Below are 20,330 nucleotides of genomic sequence, written 5' to 3'. Positions count from 1 at the left end.
CCTTTCTGTCTCAGGGTACACCTGACCCAGGCCCTGATAACTAACCCCAATAATCAGGGTCATGGGGACAGAGAACAAAAGAACACAACAAAGTGCTGTGCCCTGCCCTGAATTTAACTAGCCCCGCCCCACCCCCAAATGTGGCATCTGATTACATATGCTAAACCAAAGCAGAGGGAGAAACCCTCCTTAGGGCCCACAGCCCACAAGCAGCTTTGTTCTAATCAGAAATTCCCTCACCAGTACTCACCTAAATGCTACAAGTCCCCCTAGTGTCCCTTAGCCTCCCCCAGATCACCAAGGAACCGCAGTAAGGCAGGAACAGACCTCTGATGACAGTCCTCTGCAGAGAATCCATGGGGCAGCACAGACAGCTGAAAACACATCCACATTATGCCTCTCTGCAGTGCCAGATAGGACAGGGGCTGTGAGGATGCAGAGGGATACAGATAGCAAGGCACAACATCCCACCCAGAGATTATACCTTGTGTGTTCTGTACACATGGCCTATGCTCCCTAGTGAGGACCTTACTTCCTTCAAGTTCCACTCACATCAGGACTTCAGAGCAAATAGGAGGGGATAGGATTGTAGCCACTCCGTAGAATGAGGCTGAAAATATGGCTGACTGGTCCTTTAACTGGATGACTAGGGAAGCTGGGGCAGCGTGAGGTGTGCAGATCTACCTGTGCACACATGCTCACCCTTGCATAACCATGCAGAGCTTTTCGTACAAGCGAAGGCTTATAGGCCAAGGCACAAGCTCCCTGGCTACCCATCAAACCCATACCTGCCATTACACAGACACCAGACCAGCATCCTCCATCTGGAGGTAAGAACCTGTACTCTCAACTATCACCACTGTAGGATCTCCTCATCTCACCAGCTTCAAATCTTATGGCATGTGGCAGATACAAGACAGTTGAGTGACAGATGAAATGGCACTGAAGGACACAGGAGAGGTATATCACAGCAAGGCAGAAACTTATCAGGTATAAGAAACCCTGGCAGAGAGACAGCAGAGCAGTGTAGCTCAAATCTTCAAAGGGAAGAGGCATAAGGTGACGGGTCTCCTCGGCCAGCTTAAGCGTGGCGAGCCTGGCTCTGGCAGGCCTTGCTTGCCCTTCTCCCGGATTCCCTCTGCCACCAGGGTCTTTTCCTGTGTTTGGTCAATCCCTCCCCCTGAGGCTGACTACCAAGGTCCAGCTATCAAAGTACTGAAGTCCAGCAATTAAAAGCCCCTTTGGCGCACTTAAATTAACATGCCCAATTAAAATTAGACGCCTCATCCTACTATGGGCCTTCCTATGTAAACTTTATAAACCTCCATTTGCCAATGGACCACCATCTGTCTCCTCTCTTCCAGAGGCAGTCCTTTGTCCTCTGGGACAAATACCCCTCCTCCCTGTCCACTGTCCCTTTCCCCTTCTCCCTCAGCCTCTATCTCCTGTCTTTGTCTCTTGTTCCCTACAAATAAATCCCCCTTGTGCTGAGAACTTGGTCCTGGAGGTCCTGAGCCAATACTTTACCTTTAATAACCTTTGACCCTACATAAATGTTACCTACCCAAAACACTACAACCAAACACAGAATCCTCATTCTTAAGTTTTTTTCCTCACAGAGTGTGAGTAAACCATACCAGAAGAGCATCCCAGGTCTTCTGATAAATGTGATATAAATTTAGCAAACACTCAAGTAGACTGTGGACAGTGGAGGCCAGTTTTTCCCCCGTCCAGGAGGGGGAGGGCCAGATGATCACTGAGGTCGTGACACAACTGAAGTACGAATGGAAACTCTGGGCTTTTCAGGGTGTATGTACATGTTACCCACATGCACACACTTGTGTAGCTTCCTAGCTCTGTCAGTTCTAACAGGCCAAGAAGCAGCATGGACACTCTGGTAGCAAAATGCATACTCAGTACCCACAGCTGACTTGCTAATCTCATTTTCCACTTAGACCATCTCAGGAGAGCCATCAACTACAGGGCTACAGCAGGGGGATGGATGCTAAGACTAAATGTAACCAGGAAACGTCAGTGACATATCAAAAGTCAAGAGGCACCATGTGGATGGTCTCCCATGACCACTTCTGAGGCCATCTAAGCATCAGCTGATTAGAGCACAGATACACGTAGACATCTGAGGGCCACAGGAGCCATGGAGACCTCCTGCAACACCTTGGTGTGTAGACTGATAGTCAGGCTAGGAAAAGAACCTGCCTTGGGATGCAGTGGGTCGGGGGGGGGGGGGTACACAGCCCAGTGGGATAGGCGCAGCTGAGTCACTGAGGGATCACAGCTATCACATCACAGTCAAGGGTAGCTGGAAAGGAAGCACTCTTGACCCTACATATCAGTGGGGTGTTCTCACCATGCCACTATCCAGACTGTAGGACCCACAGACACAAGCCTGCAGTTCCCGCTGCCTAGACAGCAAAGGCAGACAAGAAAACTCTAGAATGATGCAAGACAGCAGGCTTTCTGTGGTGACATCACAAGACTACAACCCAATGAAACTCAAAAAAGATCTCTGTTGTGTGAAAATTAATTCTATCACCTGGTAACCGCTATAGAGATCCTGAAAGAAAATGTGTGTTTTTTGGGGGGGAGATTATGCCCTCAAAAGAACCTTACATTCTCTGCATACTCTCAAATAATTCAGTTTAGGAACAAATATATGCGTGAGGGACAGAAACAGGAGAAAGGGAAAGAGAATATTTCATCATGGAGAAGTGTCACATGCAGAGAGCTGAGGCCAATTGTATTCTTACAATTTTCTGGTGTGTGGAAATAAAGTAATATCAGGTTTTAAGGAAACCAGATGTGGTGGCACAGGCCTTGAATCCTAGCACTTGGGAGGCAGAGGCAGATAGGAGTTCCGTGAGTTGCAGGCCAGCCTGGTCTACATTGTTAAGTTGCAGGCAGTACGCCCTGGTGTCACGAGCTCTGAGGACACAGAGGACCAGGGTGTGACTCAGCCCATCTACCCTTCAGGGGTCAGGAGACAGGGTTTCAGATTCTTCCTCAGATGCTAAGATGGAGCCGAGCTCATGACCTTGAACAAAGGCTCTAGTGCTTACCTCCAGTGCGGCTCAGGTTGCCAGTCTGGGGGAGGGGGGGGTTGGGGGAGGACATGGAAGGACACAGAAGGGCAAAAGCTACTCGGAAGCCATCCCTCTGGCACCCACCCACTGCCTAGGTCTTTCACAAAGGACAGCCATAACGCCATTCTGAGCAGTCGGTCATAGCTGTGTTCTCAAGATTCTTATCTGACCCGTTGCCCAGATATGTAAGGTATAGCAGTGATCACTCCTCTAAGGAAACACCACTCCCCATAGCCTGACCTACACTCCTGGGGAGAGGCGGCACTGGTGCCCTGTACTAATGAGGTGGCCGGACACTTGTGAAGCTGAGGACTAGCTATCTAAACAGCCTGTCCAATGGGATGGCTATACAGGATGGCCGAGGCTGCTAAGCCTGGACACAAACAAAGGCTGGGAAGACTGAGGTAGACATGACACAGGCCTCAACCTGGCTCACAGAGAGCCATTCACTGTGGTAGCTCATACACAGCTGACTTTTCATTTTATCAGTTATCAAAGTAATATATTGAGTGCATAACACAGAAAACACACACACAACAACAACACCCCTTAAAGACAGCAAAACACATCATCAGAATTGTACTAAGCCTAGTTGGGACTATGATAAAATCCTGTAAGCTTGCAATCTCGACCACAGCATTCTCTCTAGTTCCATCCCCATCCCCCGTACCCAGTCACAGACCACAACTACACCAATTCTTTAAAAGATACACCTATTCACCAGGTGTGGTGGTGCACCCATGTAATCCCAGGGAAGCAGATCTTTCTGAGTACAAGAGCCAGCCTGGTCTACAAAGTGAGTTCAGGACAGCCAAAGCTATACACAGGGAATCGCTGTCGGGGGTGGGGGGGGGGGGGGGGGGGGGGATGGGGGTGGAGGGAAGGGTGTGTGGGGGAGGAGATTACACCCATCATCAAAGCCCAAGCATATGTTGCAAAGTGCTCTAGCTGGGCAGATAGGAAGAGATTCTATCACAGCTGGGCTCACACCTAAGCCAAACAGATGAGAAGTGCATATGGTACCTCATCCACAGGGCATCCAAAGGTCCTCTCTTCCTAATTCTACCAGAGTCACGAGATACTTAAGAATCAAATACTTGCCAGGTGTGGTGGCGCACACCTTTAATCCCAGCACTCGGGAGGCAGAGGCAAGCGGATCACTGTGAGTTCAAGGCCAGCCTGATCTACAAAGTGAGTCCAGGATGGCCAAGGCTACACAGAGAAACCCTGTCTCGGAAAAAAAAAAAAAAAAAAAAAAAAAAAAGAATCAAATACTTGCCAGGTGTGGTGGCACCCGCCTTTAATCCCAGCACCTGGGAGGCAGAGGCAGAGGCAGGCGTATCTCTAAGAGTTTGAGACCAGCCTGGTCTACAAAAGCGAGTACTTCCACCTGAAAAGTACACCTGCATTAGCCTGAAAGGAAAGCACCACGAGCCATTTTGTCATCTAGATGATCGTTAATTTTCAGATCTCCCCTAATTACTTTCATATCTAAATAAACAAATCTGAATCATAAATTTTGGGAGGATATGTTACCACTTAAAGTCTGCATAAAAGGAAACTTTGATTTAAACACACCCTCAGAGCTCAGGAGTCTCCAGGTCTTCCCAGCCAATCCTTTCCGCACACCCAGGGGCTCTGACTGCAGTGCTGCTGATAGTGGGGAGCCCTCATATAGGACAAGCCCCTCACGGTCCCCACAGGCAAAGCTACTCACCTGAGGTAGTGCTTTCCCCCGCCGTGTGTGTGTGTGAGTGTGTGTGTGTGTATACACACATGCATTGCACACATGTGTGTATGTGTGTATCAGACTACATATGTATAACAACCAGAAGCATTCTGGGTAGAGGACAGATGAATATACAGCTGCCAAGGAGGCAGAGGGATGGCATGAGGAATGGACACTACGTCAGGTATCCACTGCCAGCCAAGCACTTAAATACAGGCCTCATCACCAGCTAGGAGAAAAATCCAGGCACCTGGGCGCTGCAGGCAGACAGACTCTCACCTGGGTAAGATATAGCCAGGTCACAAGTCCACAGGCTAACTCTCTAACAAAGCTAGCCTTCCCTCCATACTTAAGGATCAGAAGTGGTCAACTTCCCTCATCTACAGAGATACTTTTAAAAAACCTGTCTGTTTCCCACCCAGGCAGCAGTGGCCTGCCATTTACTCCATGACGGAACAACTGGAAATGGTTCACTTGGAAGTCACAGTCAGCCTGAGCCCAGGACCCTCAAAGGCTGAGAGGCATCAGAATTTAGAAAACTGCAAAGCCATGTAGTCTCTCTAAATGCAGAGCAGGGAGACAGAATAGCACAACTCGGAGATAGCTTGGGTCTGTAAGGGTGGGTGATGGGACAGGGGCAGAGATGCATAAGTCACTCAAACCCACCCCCCATTTTTATTTTTTCCTCACAGTGTCTATCTCTATTGACTGCTTTTGCCACTAAGAAACATGACAAAAGCCGGGTGGTGGTGGCACACGCCTTTAATCACAGCACTCGGGAGGCAGAGGCAGGCGGATCGCTGTTAGTTCGAGGCCAACCTGGTCTACAAAGTGAACCCAGGACAGTCAAGGCTACACAGAGAAACCCTGTCTTGAAAAAGCAAAACCCAAGAAACATGACAAAGCAGGGTGTTGGGTAGGTGTAGGTGGGTAGATCCCTGTGAGTTCAAGGCCAGCCTGATCTACAAAGAGAGTTCCAGGACAGCCAAAGCTATTACACAGAGAAACATTGTTTTGAGAGGAAAAAAAGAAAGAAAGAAACATGACAAAGTTTGGCAGCAGTGGCACACACCATTAATCACAGCACCCAGAGGCAGGCTGATCTTTGTGAGTTTGAGGCCAGGCTGGTCCACAGGACAACTAGAAGTACATAGAGAAACCCTGTCTCACAAAAACGGGGGGCCGGGGGGGGGGGGGGGAGTGCTGGAGAGATGGCTCAACGGTTAAGAGCACTGTCTGTCCTTCCAGCGGTCCTGAGTTTAATTCCTGGCAACAACATGATGGCTCACAACCATCTATAATGAGATCTGGTGCTCTCCTTCTGGCTTGCTGGCACACATGCAGGCACAATATTGTATACATAATAAATAAATCTTTTAAAAGCAGTAATAGCTGGGCAGTGGTAGCACACGCCTTTAGTCACAGTGCTTGGGAGGCAGCGGCAGGTAAATCTCTGTGAGGCCAGCCTGGTTTACAGAGTGGGTTCCAGGACAGCCAGAGCTATACAGAGAAATTCTGTCTCAAAAACCAAAAACCAAAACAAACAAAACACAAAACAATAGGACTGGAGAGATGGCTCAGCAGTTAAGAGCACTGGTTGTTCTTCCAGAGGTCCTGAGTTCAGTTCCCAGAAACCACATGGTGGCTCACAACCATCTATAATGAGAGCTGGTGCCCTCTTCTGGTGTGCAGGTGTACATGCAAGCAGAACACTGTACATGTAATAAATCTTTAAAAAAAAAAAAACACACACACACAAAAAAAAAACAATAAATGACAAATAAGATCTCAAAACAAGGATCTTCAGTCAAAAATCTAGACTAGAACAAATGAACTATGGATGCACCCTCTCCCTTCCTGCAAGCCTTGCTCACAGAAAACAACAGAAAGGTGAAGTCTGTGTGGCTGAGCTGTCATGGATCTGCTGCAAGCCCCCAGAGCCTGCGAGCACAAAGACCCAAAAGAATAGTACACAGAAGAAAGTACCTAAGGCATTGAGGGGATAGAGGGTGCCACCAGCCATGGAAGTTCCTCACGAAGGCGTGCACTTCTGTCAAGCCTCTCAGGCGAGTTGGTGCCTGCATTGGCAACATCATAAATAAAACTAGGACTGAGTTGATCACAGAAATAGCAAAGAATCTCAAAAAGAAGGGAAGCCAGCCAGACCCCTAGAAAGAAACAACTGGCGGTTCCCAAAAGATACAAGTGGAATAACCATGCCTCTCATGCCTCATTGTTTTCTGACATCTGTATCCTGTGCCTTGAAGATGCACATTTAAGGGTCTCAGATATCTCCTGCAGGCAGTGGCTCCAGAATCCTTCACTGCCATTTGCGGCCAGAGCCTACCCCCCCCCGCCCCCCCCCCGCACGGTGTAATACCCACAGCCTGCCAGCTGATGCAGCAAAGGACCATTCCAAGGGCTGATGGCCTGAACAGAAACTAGAGAGCGACAGAATATCAGCGCAGTGTCCATAAGTCTCATGTCATTTGCTGGGAAAAAAAAAAAAACTAGACAAAGGCTAAAGAGGCTGACTGTGGAGAATTCAGTGAAGAGACAGGGACAGGCAACTCCCTAAGGGAGATACCCAGAGAGAAGGTAGTGTAGAGGGGCCTCAACAGCGCTGAATCATGGGACAGTGGATGACCCAATGTGATACCAGAGGACAAGCATCCACCCCCTGAATCCTTCCTTCCCAGACACAGACCCAGGAGGGGGGAATATTAAACAATCCCTGCAGAGGATCTCCAGGATGCCTGACCTCACTCCCAGGACTATCAGGTTATCAGAAATGAGAAACGAGATAGCCTGTGGAAGTCTGGGACCGGATCAAGACACTAAGAACTCTGCTCTTTTGGAGGACCAGGATTCAATTCCCAGCACCACAAGGTGACTTACAACCATCTATATACACCAGTTCTGGCCTCTCTGGCCTCCATGGGCACCAGATGCCCATATGGCACAGACATACATGTAAGAAAAACCTCCTAGGACCTTGGCATCTGTAGACAGAGACCCTCCAGAATCTGGCAGCCCAGCAGGGAGAGGTACTGTCGTGATGCTTTGGTACTGACTAGGGCCAGCCCAACCTCACAATCCCACCTTGATATCAGGCTGGAGATATCTTTCCTACCTGGCACCCGGGGAAGCCTAGCTCCTGCTCATACACCCCAACAGCTGCCAACCTTGCAAGCCCCCAGGGCTTTACAGGACCCATCTGCTCAAACACCCTGCTTCTGACCTGGATGGTCAGGGTTTCTGGACATCCTGTCTATGACATGACACTGTCACTCACTCCTTTCCTCACCACACAAGGTCTAGCAGTTCTGTGGACGCTGCCCACAAGCCCATCTATCCTCAGAGGCTGGAGGTCTTCACAAGAAAAAGCCACTCCAAGGCCTCCCAAAATAACCCATATTGTCTGGTCAGTAGGCCACACCAGACCAGAGTTCTAGGCCCTCAGAGATGACGGAGTTTTCTTATGAGTGGATCAAAGGCTTCTTCAGGAAGGTATGTTGTAAGCTGCACAAAACCCTAGCAACTCTGACTTTTATTATAAAGGCTACAAGGATGTGTTTCAACTTGGAGAAAGAGTTTCACCTTAGTTTTCCACTTTTGTCATCTTACATGGGGACAACCCTATGTTAGCCTCGGGATGGCAGCTCATATACGCCCACCATCTGTAGGCTGTCCTTTCTTCACAGACGGCCAGCTGAGGCCTGATGCATTTTAAAGTACACAAACATGACCAGAGATAGTTGTAAGTACAATGCCTGGAAAAGTTACCATGCTAAGGCTCTGTTTGGGTGACTCACCTATGGAAAAGCAGATCTGTACCTACCCATCTTCTACTTGGAAACCCCTCAAACACCTTCTCATTAAGACCCTTGTCCTCAGAGGCAACCTCAAGTCTAGCTTCTCGATACATCTTTTTTGTTGTTGTTGTTTGTTTGTTTGTTTGTTTTTCAAGACAGAGTTTCTCTGTGTAGTCTTGGTCGTCTTGGAACTCACTCTGTAGACCAGGCTGGCCTCAAACTCAGAAATCCACCTTCCTCTGCCTTCCAGAGTGCTGGGATTAAAGACGTGCAACCCACTCACTGCTCGGCTTCAAATGTATCTCCCTCCTCCCCCCGAGACAGGGTTTCTCTGTGTAGCCTTGGCTGTCCTAGACTTACTTTATAGACCAGGCTGGCCTCGAACTCACAATGATCCGCCTGCCTCTGCCTCCCAAGTGCTGAGATTAAAGGCGTGCGCCACCACGCCCAGCTCAAATATATCTTAATGGAGTCCTCTAAGGCATGCAAACGCAGCATCCCTTTTTAGCAAGCAGATAACAAAATGCCTTCCTGTAGCCACAGTCAGTCTCTCGGGTCCCACTGAAGGAGGGGCTATGGGCTACAGGCTTCAGGAACTCTGTCTTGTCCCTTCAAGAGAACCTGACCATGCTTCTAAGAGAGGTGTGTGTACAGGCCAGAGGTGACCAGGGTCCTGGGCATGAGAGGAGACAACCTCTCCACCAGATAAGCATCAGGTATTTGTGAAAGTCAGCCAAGTTTCATAGGCATAGCCAAGCAGTACCCAGTCACTGCTGGCCCACAGCCCAGGATCTGCCCCAGGACAGCAAGCTGAATCCCCACTCCCAGCCTGCTCCCTGCAGAGTGGTATCTTAGAAGGGAGAAGCCAGGCACAACCTGGCAGACACTGAGACCCATTCCCAGGCAGCCAGGCCTTAACAGCATGACCCTGGCATGGCCTCTTCCGTGACTGCAGTCAACACACTGCCCTCCTCACACCCCCATTCTTCCTGGGGCAGGGTTCCAGGGTATTACCACCAATCCCCCAGTGGAGGGGGTGGAAAGCAACCTCTGAGACTCTGCCATATCCCCTGGTAGGCTGAGTCGGCTGGCCAGTAGAGCTGGCTGCAAAGTCCAGCAGCCTCCTCCCTTTCCTGCCATCAAGTGTAGGCGGAAAGTCTACCTAGCTTAGCAACCCTGGAGATGGGGCATGGGTCACAGAGAACCCAGTCTGTGCAAAGGCCTGGGGGTGGAAATGGACAAACTGCTTAGCTGATAAGGCTGGCTACTAAGTACTCACAACAAAATGGAGTCCCACCTGGTAACCTCGAGGTGCTATTTGGCTTCCTAAGGACAGTCTGGCCCGAGCCAGGAACAGCACCATACAACCACCTTGGTGGCTGCGCTGTGAAATGGTTATATGCTAGAATGGGTTTCAGAGCTCCAAGGCCCTTAAAAAAAAAAAAAAAAAAAATCAAAGAATGACTACTGGCTCTTGACTGTGCTCCAGATTATCTGAACCTTCATGCATCCTAGAATGCAGCAACCTAGAAGATCTGGGCCAGTGGAACAGACTACAGAGCACAGGCTGATGAGAGCGAACCACAGGCTGACTGATAGGCCCGGGGCTGACAGCCTTTCCACTTCCAACAGCAAACTGCTGGCTGAGCGAACAACACATTCTAAAGAGAAAACAAAGGAAATATTGAGAAACAAGAACCACCCACAACTCCAGCCCAAGAGGTCCGCTTACTTCTCGTGGCATTTTCCATGCACATTCTTCTAAGCCTTGTCTCCCATCTCAGGCTTCCAGGACAGTGAGGTCCGGTAGAGGGCCGCTGTCCTTCAGGGAACAGGCCCTGCCCTTTCCCACCTGCCCCAAGTCCTGCTCAACACTCTCAGGCCCCACTTGGCCTCTCCATCACCCTGATTCCGTGTGGGAACTTTTGAAGTGAGTGGCTGAGTGTTTCCTCTGCACTTAGGCCTGGCCCCACTTTCTTCCTGCAAAACACCACCCCTAACTTCAAGGCTGCACGGATGGTGAGCAGATGCACAGGCCGAAGAACATTTGCCCTGACATCACCCACACGCTGAGTGGCGGCATCCTAGCCTCTCTGGGCCCCTGCACCACATCCCTCCACAAGGCTCCATAGGCGCAGGTCCGGGTTTGAGCAGAACCAAGTGCATGAGCAAGGACTGGAAACCCTGCGACTTTGTACAAACAAACATGCACAGATAGCTCTCCACTCTCCTGCTTGCCCCAACTCAGCAGCACCACATGTCTCACACGGTTTAGAAGAGCAAAAATTCTCAGAGGCTTCCCAAATGATGCCACAAGCCAGTTCCACCTCCTATCCTGGGACAGGTAGGACTAGCCCCAAAACTGGCATTCTGTATGTCCACTTACAAGGCAGCCTGGGTAGGCATCCCTTCCAACAGGCTTTTAAATCTGGCATCCAAACCAGACTAAAACCCAGAGAGACAGAGGGACTTTACAGCCTGCCATGCTGAGAGGCTCTATGCAGAGATGCAGCCAATGCAGCCAGGAGGCCAGAGCCTGACACACCATAACTACACTCTTTCAGCCCTAGAAGCTGCCTGAACAGTGTCTGGGACTTTCAGTCTAAAAGCCATGCCCTTCAGGAAAGAGCCTTTGGTGACTTTGCTCTTCAACATCCCGTGTCACACGGCTGGTGCTAGCCATGATCCAGTCTGTCTTCCCCGGAGACCAGGGCAGCACTGGGGCTGAGAAGGGGTATGCTGATCCCCAAATACCAAGGACAAAGCAGAGGAGGTCAGGGCCTGTGCTTGCATCAGTGCCCCCAGTGGACACCAGTTAGACCATCCCAGGGGCAGCTTCAGTTACAGGCTTGTCTGGGCTGTGGTCAAGTCCCTCCATTAAATGAAAAGGGAAACCCAAGAGCCACTTGGCATTCTCTCCTCTGACCTCCAGAGAGCACTCAGCCCTCCACCGTGACCATCAGATGTTTCCTGGGCCTCGCTGAAAGCCAGGCCCAGGCTGCTGGCGCCAGAGACCCACAGAAGGATGGGCCAACAGACGTGAGGTCGTGGCCTCCTTTGTAAGAGGCCAGGCCCTGGTGAGGAAAACTGAGGCACAGAAAGAAACTCAAGAGTCATTTGCCATCTTCAGAAATGGGTCACCCTAAGGTAGACAGGCATCTAAGACAGGAGTTCAGGCTACCATTAAGGACAGAGACGGCAACTCCCTGGTCCCAGCACTGAAAGCTTAGAGCCGCTCAAACCAGCAGGAAAGACAAAGTGTATATAATTATGAAAACACAGGTCTGGGGCTGCCACCTTTTTTTCCTCCCTAGAAGACCCTTCCCTCATGGGGCTGTGGGTCAGGAGCTTGTGTGGTTCTGAAAATACCAGATCAAGAAGTGACCATACCAGGTCATATCCTAGCACAGCAGCCCAACTCTACACCCTGACCTAATGGTTTTCTTTCTTTCTTTCTTTTTTGTTTGTTTGTTTGTTTTCGAGACAGGGATTCTCCATGTAGCCTCGGCTGTCCTGGACTTGCCTTGTAGACCAGGCTGGCCTCAAACTCACAGCAATCCACCTGCCTCTACCTCCCTGAGTATTGGGATTACAGGCGTGCTCCACCCCACCCGGCTCCCAATGCTTTTCTTAAAACAAACCTACCCAAGAAGGAAGAAACAGCCTAGGCACCCTAGCAGCTGGCATCCTAGACCCCAAAATATCAGCACCAGCAACAAAGGCCCTTACTTAGCAGGGACATGAATTCTATAGAGACCTCCAGCCAAAGGGGACATCTGACATGCCTACTCAGCAACTCAGACCCAGGGACCCCCCCAAAATGACATGCGGAGAACCTCCAAACCCAGCATGGACATACACATGACTAGAGAGCTGGAAGCCTAATCCCCAAGGTGGGCCTGCTATAGACCAGAAGTGGAAAGCTTTTCTGCACAGCCCAGACCCTACCCTCAAGGGCAGCTTCCTTCCTTTCTTAATAGGAAGGTAGCAAGCTTCCCATGACTGATTGATCCCTAGTGGGGACTCAGAGTCAGCATTACCTCACACCACCCAAGGCCCCAAAACTATATCCCCCTACTCCTGCGTGTCAACACCCACTCCTGTCTACACAAGGCTCCCTTGCCTCTACATAAAGGAGTCTTCCCTCTGGAAGGCCCAGCCCAGGAGGACTCACACTCCAGTGCAGCTGTCACTCCAAATGATGGAACTCCACCCCGGTCACTTGGCCAGGGCCTCACCATGGGAGCTTGGGAACAGTGGTTAATGCTTAACACTGGCCGCCAAACTTTGCCCTCTAGGCCTGCAAAGGCGGGGGCTTAGTGACGAGAGAGAAACGGGAGCTGCAGGCAGTCTAGCCCACTGTACTCCGCATTTATACTCCTGGGTGTCTGACCTCACACTGCACCCAACTGTACAGCTAACAAGAGAGAGCCACTGTCTAAAGCCCCAGGAGACCTCGGCCCTGGCCCGATATGTCTGCCCCTCAACACTGAAGCACAGGCCTGCCCGTGACACTTCCGGGTCAGATCTAGTCTGCTAAATGGCGGTCCTAAATCCAGTGGGCAAAGGCAAACACTTCTTCATTCCTTGACCTCCTCCTCTTCTCGTTCACTGCCAGCCAGGCAGACAGTGAGACTGCGCCCAGATGGTCTTGAGGATGGATGTGGCCACCACGCCTGCTGGGGTCTGAGAAGTTTTGATGGGGTGCAGCAAAAATCCCATCAAGGCAGATACTGCTGAGAGCTCCAGGGCTGCCTGGGTAAACGGCTACTGTGCCACCACAAAACTTCTCTCCTTCTCTCTGGGTACCTCCTCTTTCTGAGCGTTCTTCCTGAGCGCAGAACAGGTACACCAGAAGCCACACGACTCTAAGCGAGGGACATTTGGGGTCATCTACCTAAAGGAACACTCCGGAATCTATGAGCACGGCTCACGGAGGCAGAGTAACATGGTCCTTAGTGCTGTTCCACAACTGTGTACAGGACGAAAGGTAAAATGGGGGCTCTCTCCAGGATCAGAAGGTGACACTGTGTCCCTGCATGTGGCTGCCTATGTCTGCAGCTCCTCAGCCAAAGTCTAACACCCAAAGCAGCTCTTAGATTACCCCTGGGATGTAGCAGGACTAGCCGGCGACTCCATGGGACGACACCCAGCACAAACGGGTGGAATAATATGCTAAGGACACACAGTCCAGCAGCCCAGCAAGGCTACCCACTGCTGGCTTCTTTCTAGGGGAAGCCTCTTCCATGCTACAGTCCGTGAGCCCTGCTCTGCTGGAACTGCCTTGGCCCCTGTGGCATGCATGCACTTGTACACAGGGTTCCACCTGGCAGGCTCAAGGCCATCTTTCCTAAGGAATTCCCCTGTGGCCACCTCAGCACCCTGTGGGTACCCTGACTCACCATCCAGAGCTAGGCTCACCCTCGGCCTAGGCCCTTCTCATGTCTTCTAAGGCTATAAGGCTGCATTTCTGGAACCCAACTATTGGCTTGTCACTAATGGTGCGTGGTTCCTATCGGCCCCTCACTCACCCTACCAGGGCCGCTCGTTGCCCCCATGTCCCAGGGAACACATGTCCACTCTCCCCCTGCTCCAGCATCCTACATGTGTCCGCTGGACACCCAGCCCCACAGAGCTCACTCTCCATCATCTGTTGTTCCAACTGTGCCAGGATGAGGCACAGAATCATCTGGACACAGATGCACCAGCCCCAAGAGGGACACACCCTTAGTAGATGATCTTTCTAGATCAATGCGACCGCAATGCCCAGTGCCCAGACAGCCCAAGTCTGCTTGGACTTAAGGGCCATGGTATTATGTAGGACCGTTAAAGAGCCCTTCAACCCAGGAGCTGTCTCTTCAACCTTTTGGAGCAGTTCAGACATCCACCTAGCAGAGTGGTCAGGAAGCCTGGGCAACATCCCAGAAAAGGACACATTTCCAGGCCCAGAAGAGCCCTCACCATAATTAAAATAAAATTTAGAGGTGGGAGGGGAGGGCTGGGGAAAGAGTCAGACTTAGATGAAGGAGAGATAAACCTGTTTTTTAGGATCCCAAGTGCGGGATCGGAACAGTCTCGTGAGAGAACAGGTGAGGTTAATCCACTAGAAGCCCAACCACCTTGTGCGGGAGCTTGATTGTTGCCAGCTGAGAAGATCCCGTGAACAGACTCTGGGAGGAGATATATAAATGAGCCCAGAACTAGAGGCGGGGGGCTTTTTGGAGACCTGGGATAGTTTTGGCTGTTCATTGCTGCACTTCGAGACACTACTAGAGAGAACCGCTCGAGGGAAGGCTTCAGGACTCTGGCTCCTGCTGAGGTTCCAGCAGAAGAAATCCTGCTGATTACGACAGGAGAATCGCTCCTCAGAACTGATATCCTTATGGTTTTGTTGTTGTGTTCCTTAATCCTCATTTCCTATTGTTTTGGTTAGTTGGGTTATAAGTGAATATTGGTTAAGAAAATTGAGCCTACACTTAGAACATACAGGTGCCTCATCACACTCCTTAAGGACCAGGAAGAGTGATGCCAAGCCATTCACTGGGCAGTCTGACCAAGGAAAACGGCAATGCCTAATACCATGTGCACAAATGCAAGCTCACACATGAATGCATGATTCCTAAGGGAAGGAGCCTGTTGCATTGAATACAGTTGGCAAGAGGTAAGACACAGCACACAGCCATCTGGGTTCCCAGCAGTCACCTGCTCACCTTTGTTTCCTTCACATGTTTTGTGCAGCTTTGTCCTACAACACTGGGGAATCAAACCCATGGCCCCAAGGCAAGCATTCTACCACTGACCAATAATAACCCAGCACCAACTTTGGTTTGAAAAGGTGTAAACAGCCTGTTTCCCCTCCTACTCTGATTCCACACACATCAAATGTTATCTCTGTAAATGACCCTCAGTCACACCTTTAAGAACTCCCAACAAGGTGTTAGGGTCTGTGCTCACATGCTCAGCATCCCCTTCAAGGCCTCTCCGGCAAGAGGGCGTAAGTGCCACATTCACCAGGCCCTGCTTGGATCTCCAGCACCAGCATGGTGCATCCTGGTCCTGAAAATCCCGGGATGAGGCTGTGAATTCCTGCCCTAGCCTTAGCGGGGACAGAGCCTGAAGCCTCGTGCTCAGTCCACTTCTTAGCAGTACTGTTCTCTGAATCCTCATGCCCTCAACTGTGACACCCGCCCCATGGCCAAGTGGGCAGAATATCCCTTTCCTGTCAGCAGCAGCCCTGAGGGACACACAGGACACTATACCACTGCCCAGACTACACTCAACGCCCAGACAGGACAAAGGTGACGCAGGACTGTCTCAGTGTATCAGGGGACAGGGTCACCTCTACACAGGGAAGTAAGAAGTCCCCAGGTGACTAACATGAAGTCAGCCACAGAGTATGACATCACGTGGATGGAATCTGGAAGGGGACCTGCAACAGGCCTGGAAAGAGGCCTGCAGATGTGAGCCGAAGTGGAAGAGGCACCAGATAGCGATTAGAGTGCAGTAAACCCTGGAAGTACCTGTTGAGGAAGCGCCTTTCCCAGGCCTGGGGCACCTCACTAGGGGTTTCCCATAAGGTCTTGAGATTTAATGATACCCTACTCTGATAGGCAGTGTCCTGGCCCCAAGCGATATCCTCTCCACTCGACTCACTTAAGATACTCCAACAGGCCAGGCGTAGTGGCACACACCTTTAATCACAGAGGCAGGCGGATTGCTGTGAGTTCGAGGCCAGCCTGGTCTACAAAGGGAGTCCAGGACAACCAAGGCTACACAGAGAAACCCTGTCTCAAAAAACCAAAAACAAAACAAAACAAAACTCCAACAGAATGCCAAGAATGCACGTGCCCTTTCCACTTCTAGAAGAATCTATCTCACAATAAGTAAAAGCCAGGTTCAACTTCTGTCTTTCCTACGAAACGGCTGAGGGATGTGATTCCTGTGTTTCTTCCAGACCGAGTGCTGAAGGGACGGACGGGCCCTGAGAGAGTGGGAAGCAGAAGCTCAGAAACTGAGGAAACAAAATGTGGGTGGTGTCACACTTACCAAGCCTACCCCTCTCCTTGCCCAAACAATTTTCACTTACATGGGCTGGGAGGCTGGTCCCTCATACAGGGCCAAGGGCTTTATAAGTAGACACATGCTATCGATAAGATAGGACCAAATGCATTTCTGTCACTAACCTGCCAGCCCAAGCCCTGCCTGGGTCACACAGCAACAGAGGAGATCAAGGTTAAGACTCAGCCTGCTGCCAGGCGGTGGCGCATGCCTTAAATCCCAGCAGTTGGGAGGCAGAGGCAGGCAGATCACTGTGAGCTTGAGGCCAGCCTGGTCTACAAAGCGAGTCCAAGACAATCAAGGACACACAGAAAAACCCTGTCTTGGGAAAAAAAAAAAAAAAAAAGGAAGAAGAAAAAGAAGACTCAGCCTGCTGTATGGCCCAGGGGAAGGTCCACCTCCTACCCTCTTGCTACCCGCTTCCCTGGGATAGAAGCTGCAGCCGGCCCAAGAGGGCTGCGGGCTCCCTATAGCCATGCATTTATAGGTTGAGGAGGTCCCTAGACAGACTAGACAGATGCCAGCCCCTCATTCTGGTCCCAGAGACTCTGGCTGTGTAAGCTGGGATGGCCTAGGAGGCCCCAGTTCCACTGCAGCCTGATCTTTGTAGGCATACCTAATGAGGTCTCCTGTTAAGTTCACCACAAGCAACGCGCCACGAGACATGTCCGGAAAACAGCACTTCCAAGAACTACCAAGGGATCTGCATAGGAGGCAGGACAAGGCTACAGTGCACAAAGATGACTCCTGGGATCAGGCAAGCTGGCCCTGACCTGTTGCCCACACACATAGTGTAGACGCACACAGCAGACCTTTGGAAAGGCGCCTTCCCACCTACTTAGGACTTTCCCACCAAGATCCCACATGTGCGGTCCCTTTCCTACCCCTGGCTGGGGTCTGCAGCTGCTGTTAGAAATCAGGACCAAACCCCAGCGGACTTGAGACTACAGCGCGTTCACCCCCATCAAGGTGCAGCGGCTGAAGCTTCTAAAACCATCTTTATAGGGACATGAAGTGAAAACAGAACATCAAACTGCAAGTCCTACATGAGCCCAGCCAGGGCACACAAGTTCAGTTTGAGCCATAAAAAAGGTCACTAAAGCACCTAAGCTCATGATGTGGCTCAGTCAGGAGACAGAGACTTTGCATGTACCAAGCCCTGGTTCAATCCCAACCAGCAACACATTACAGTAATACAAGCAGTCAGCAGAGGCACCAGGATCATCACCAAGGTCACCTTCAGCCACTTACTGAGTTTACGGCTACATTAAGGCCTTGCCTCAAAACAATTAATAAATTAAAAGCACATGCTTGCCCTCCTATGAGTCTAAACATGTGCAAGTAGTAAGGACCCTGATAGCTACTTAGAAGCGGAATCCTCAGCCCTGACTTCGGGCACCACTTGAGGGCCCTGACAGTACAGGGAACACGAAATGAACCGAATAAAATTACCTCTGGTTGAGACACTAATCATATGGGACGTCTGCAGATATGCAGAATTGTCTGCCTCAGGCCACTGGGCACCAGGAAGGGCTGTCAGGGCAAGACTCTGGGGATCTCTGTGATGCTGCAGACCCTCCACACTCCCCTGACTGGCGGACACTGAGTCTAGACTTCTAGATTCTGCCTCCACCTTTCAACTGACTGAATAAGTTTAGCTGGGCAGCAGCCCTGGGACATAGCATGTTTTGTCTATGCAGAGAAAGCCTGGACAGTCCAGCACCCGATGGAAAGGGTCACAGAGTGAGTTGGGCAGGCTGCTGACCTGGGCTAGGCCACTTCCGGCCCAGGACGCCTAGCCTGTATCTGCAGGCTCCTAAAGTGTGACCAGAGGAAGTACGGCTTTTCCTGCCTGTGCACTGGGCAGCAGAAGCTCTGAGGCCATCCAAAAGATCCATCTCTTGAGGAGTGTATCCTCTTTTCCTTCCAGACCCAGAGCCTGGGGCCTGAGTCTCCAATGGGGGGCATGTGCAAGGCCAGCTGCAGCTGTGGCTCTGTGCTGGGTCCTCTCACCTCAACTGCCTGAGTCAAGGGCCTGTTAGGATCTGGGTCTAGAGGAGAGCTGAAACAGAGAGGCAGCAGCCAGTGCAAGGTGACTTGCCATCAGCAGAGGGGAAGCTGGGTGCTTGAAGAAGGGATGGTGATTCCCAGGCCCATCCTACCCCGCGGAAAGTGAAAGTGCCAGAGAGCTCCGAATCAGGGAACAAAGACCCGCAGAAGCGAAGCCCGCGCTCAGCTCTGAGAGCGCAGCCCCCTCCCCAGGCTTACACAGGCCTCTGTCCTTCCTCTAAGATCCCAGGGAGGTTTGGCTGGTCCAAGGTCAGGGGAGGCAGATCTGGGATCCCAGTCGAATTTATTGGATGACCGCCCTGGGCGGTCCTTTCCTGAAGCAAAGGGAAACTTGGCCAGAGGAAGCTGTAAGTCAGTAAGACCACCCACCCAGGGATCTATACTTTAAGCTCTCCCAGGTGCCACCTAGGCACCTGGGCCTTGCCGTTTCCATAGGTACCTCCACCAGCTCTCCAACTCCTCCCTAGTCCCGTCAGAGTTGCCAGACCAAGTAGTTTCCGGTGCTCCAGCCTCCAGGATCCAGACAAGATTTGCAGAGAGGTAAAGACCGCGCCCCCAGGGCTGACCGAGCAGCTCAGGCCAACAGGGAGACTTATGCAGTAGGGCTCCCCATGTAGCCGGAGCGAGAAAGAGGGAAATGGATTCTAGAGATCGAACGATCAGGGCCAACAAACCACCAGCCCAAGAATCCTCTCCCGGTCCCGGGTCACTCCTCCAAAGCAAGCAGGCAGCGGCTGGCCCTCCTGACCCTTTCCCACCGCCCCGCTACGAGCCGCCGCCAACTAACAAGCCAGTGCGGCCCGCCGGCGGCGGCAAGAGGGCCCAGACTCTGCCTTTGTCCCGCGGCAGGTGCGGCCAAGCTCACCCGGCGTAGGGCAGGCAGGATCCGCGCTCTCCGGGGACCCCGGCTCCTCCTCCGTGCGCTCAGCAGCCTCGTCCCCGGCGCCGTCGGCGCGCGCCTCCACAGGCACCACGGTAAAGTTCGTGGGCATGGCTCTGCTAGGCTCCGCTGTGCCTCGCAGCCACACGCCGCCCGCTGCTCCGTAGCAGCCGCGGGACTCCGGCGTAGGGGCGGGGTCCGCCTGGCCCGCCCCGGCCGCCACGTGACCTCACCTGCCCGCCCCCACAGCCCAGGAAAAGTTTGCCCGGGGCGGGGCCGGGTAGTTTCCCAGATGACCCCGCCCCCTCAAGGCCCCGCCCCTACAACTCCGCCCCTGTAGCCGTCGTCCCGTGTTATCCCTTATCCTCAAGGACTCCACACCCGCAAACCCAGCCCCTAGAGGCCACCGCCTAATGAACTGCCCACAGCAGCAGACCTCCCTCAGCACCTAGGAGACTCCAGTCCCGGCCCGCAGGACCGCGTCCTCCCCTCCCCCAACTCACAACACAGGCTCCGTGGCCTCCCGCCCTTCAAGAGCGGGTCACTCACCACTTCCTCAGTTTCAGTTCTCCCATTCTCACTCCAAACTCACGTGGGGTTTTTCTCCCACCACCCCACAGCCTGTCTGCAGCTCACCATCCCTACCGAAGTTGGCGACCTGGGCCCCGGCCCTGACC

General features: G+C 51.8%; 1 protein-coding gene across 2 annotated transcripts in view; it reads right to left on the bottom strand.

Annotated features, from left to right (window-relative positions):
• Positions 1-19,842, bottom strand: part of LOC127193835 (solute carrier family 12 member 7) — a 52,262-nt gene extending 32,420 nt beyond the window's left edge. The window contains exon 1 of one of the 2 annotated variants that reach the window (XM_051151081.1): positions 19,639-19,842. In XM_051151081.1, the coding sequence (XP_051007038.1) occupies positions 19,639-19,765 (127 nt within the window). In that variant the 5' untranslated portion in view covers positions 19,766-19,842. The remainder of the gene's footprint in view (positions 1-19,638) is intronic. The other variant, XM_051151082.1, reaches the window with a different exon arrangement.
• Positions 19,843-20,330: the final 488 nt, after the last annotated feature.

Source organism: Acomys russatus, chromosome 9, assembly GCF_903995435.1.
Source record: "Acomys russatus chromosome 9, mAcoRus1.1, whole genome shotgun sequence".
Taxonomy (NCBI): domain Eukaryota; kingdom Metazoa; phylum Chordata; class Mammalia; order Rodentia; family Muridae; genus Acomys; species Acomys russatus.
This window is presented reverse-complemented; position numbering and strand designations above follow the sequence as displayed.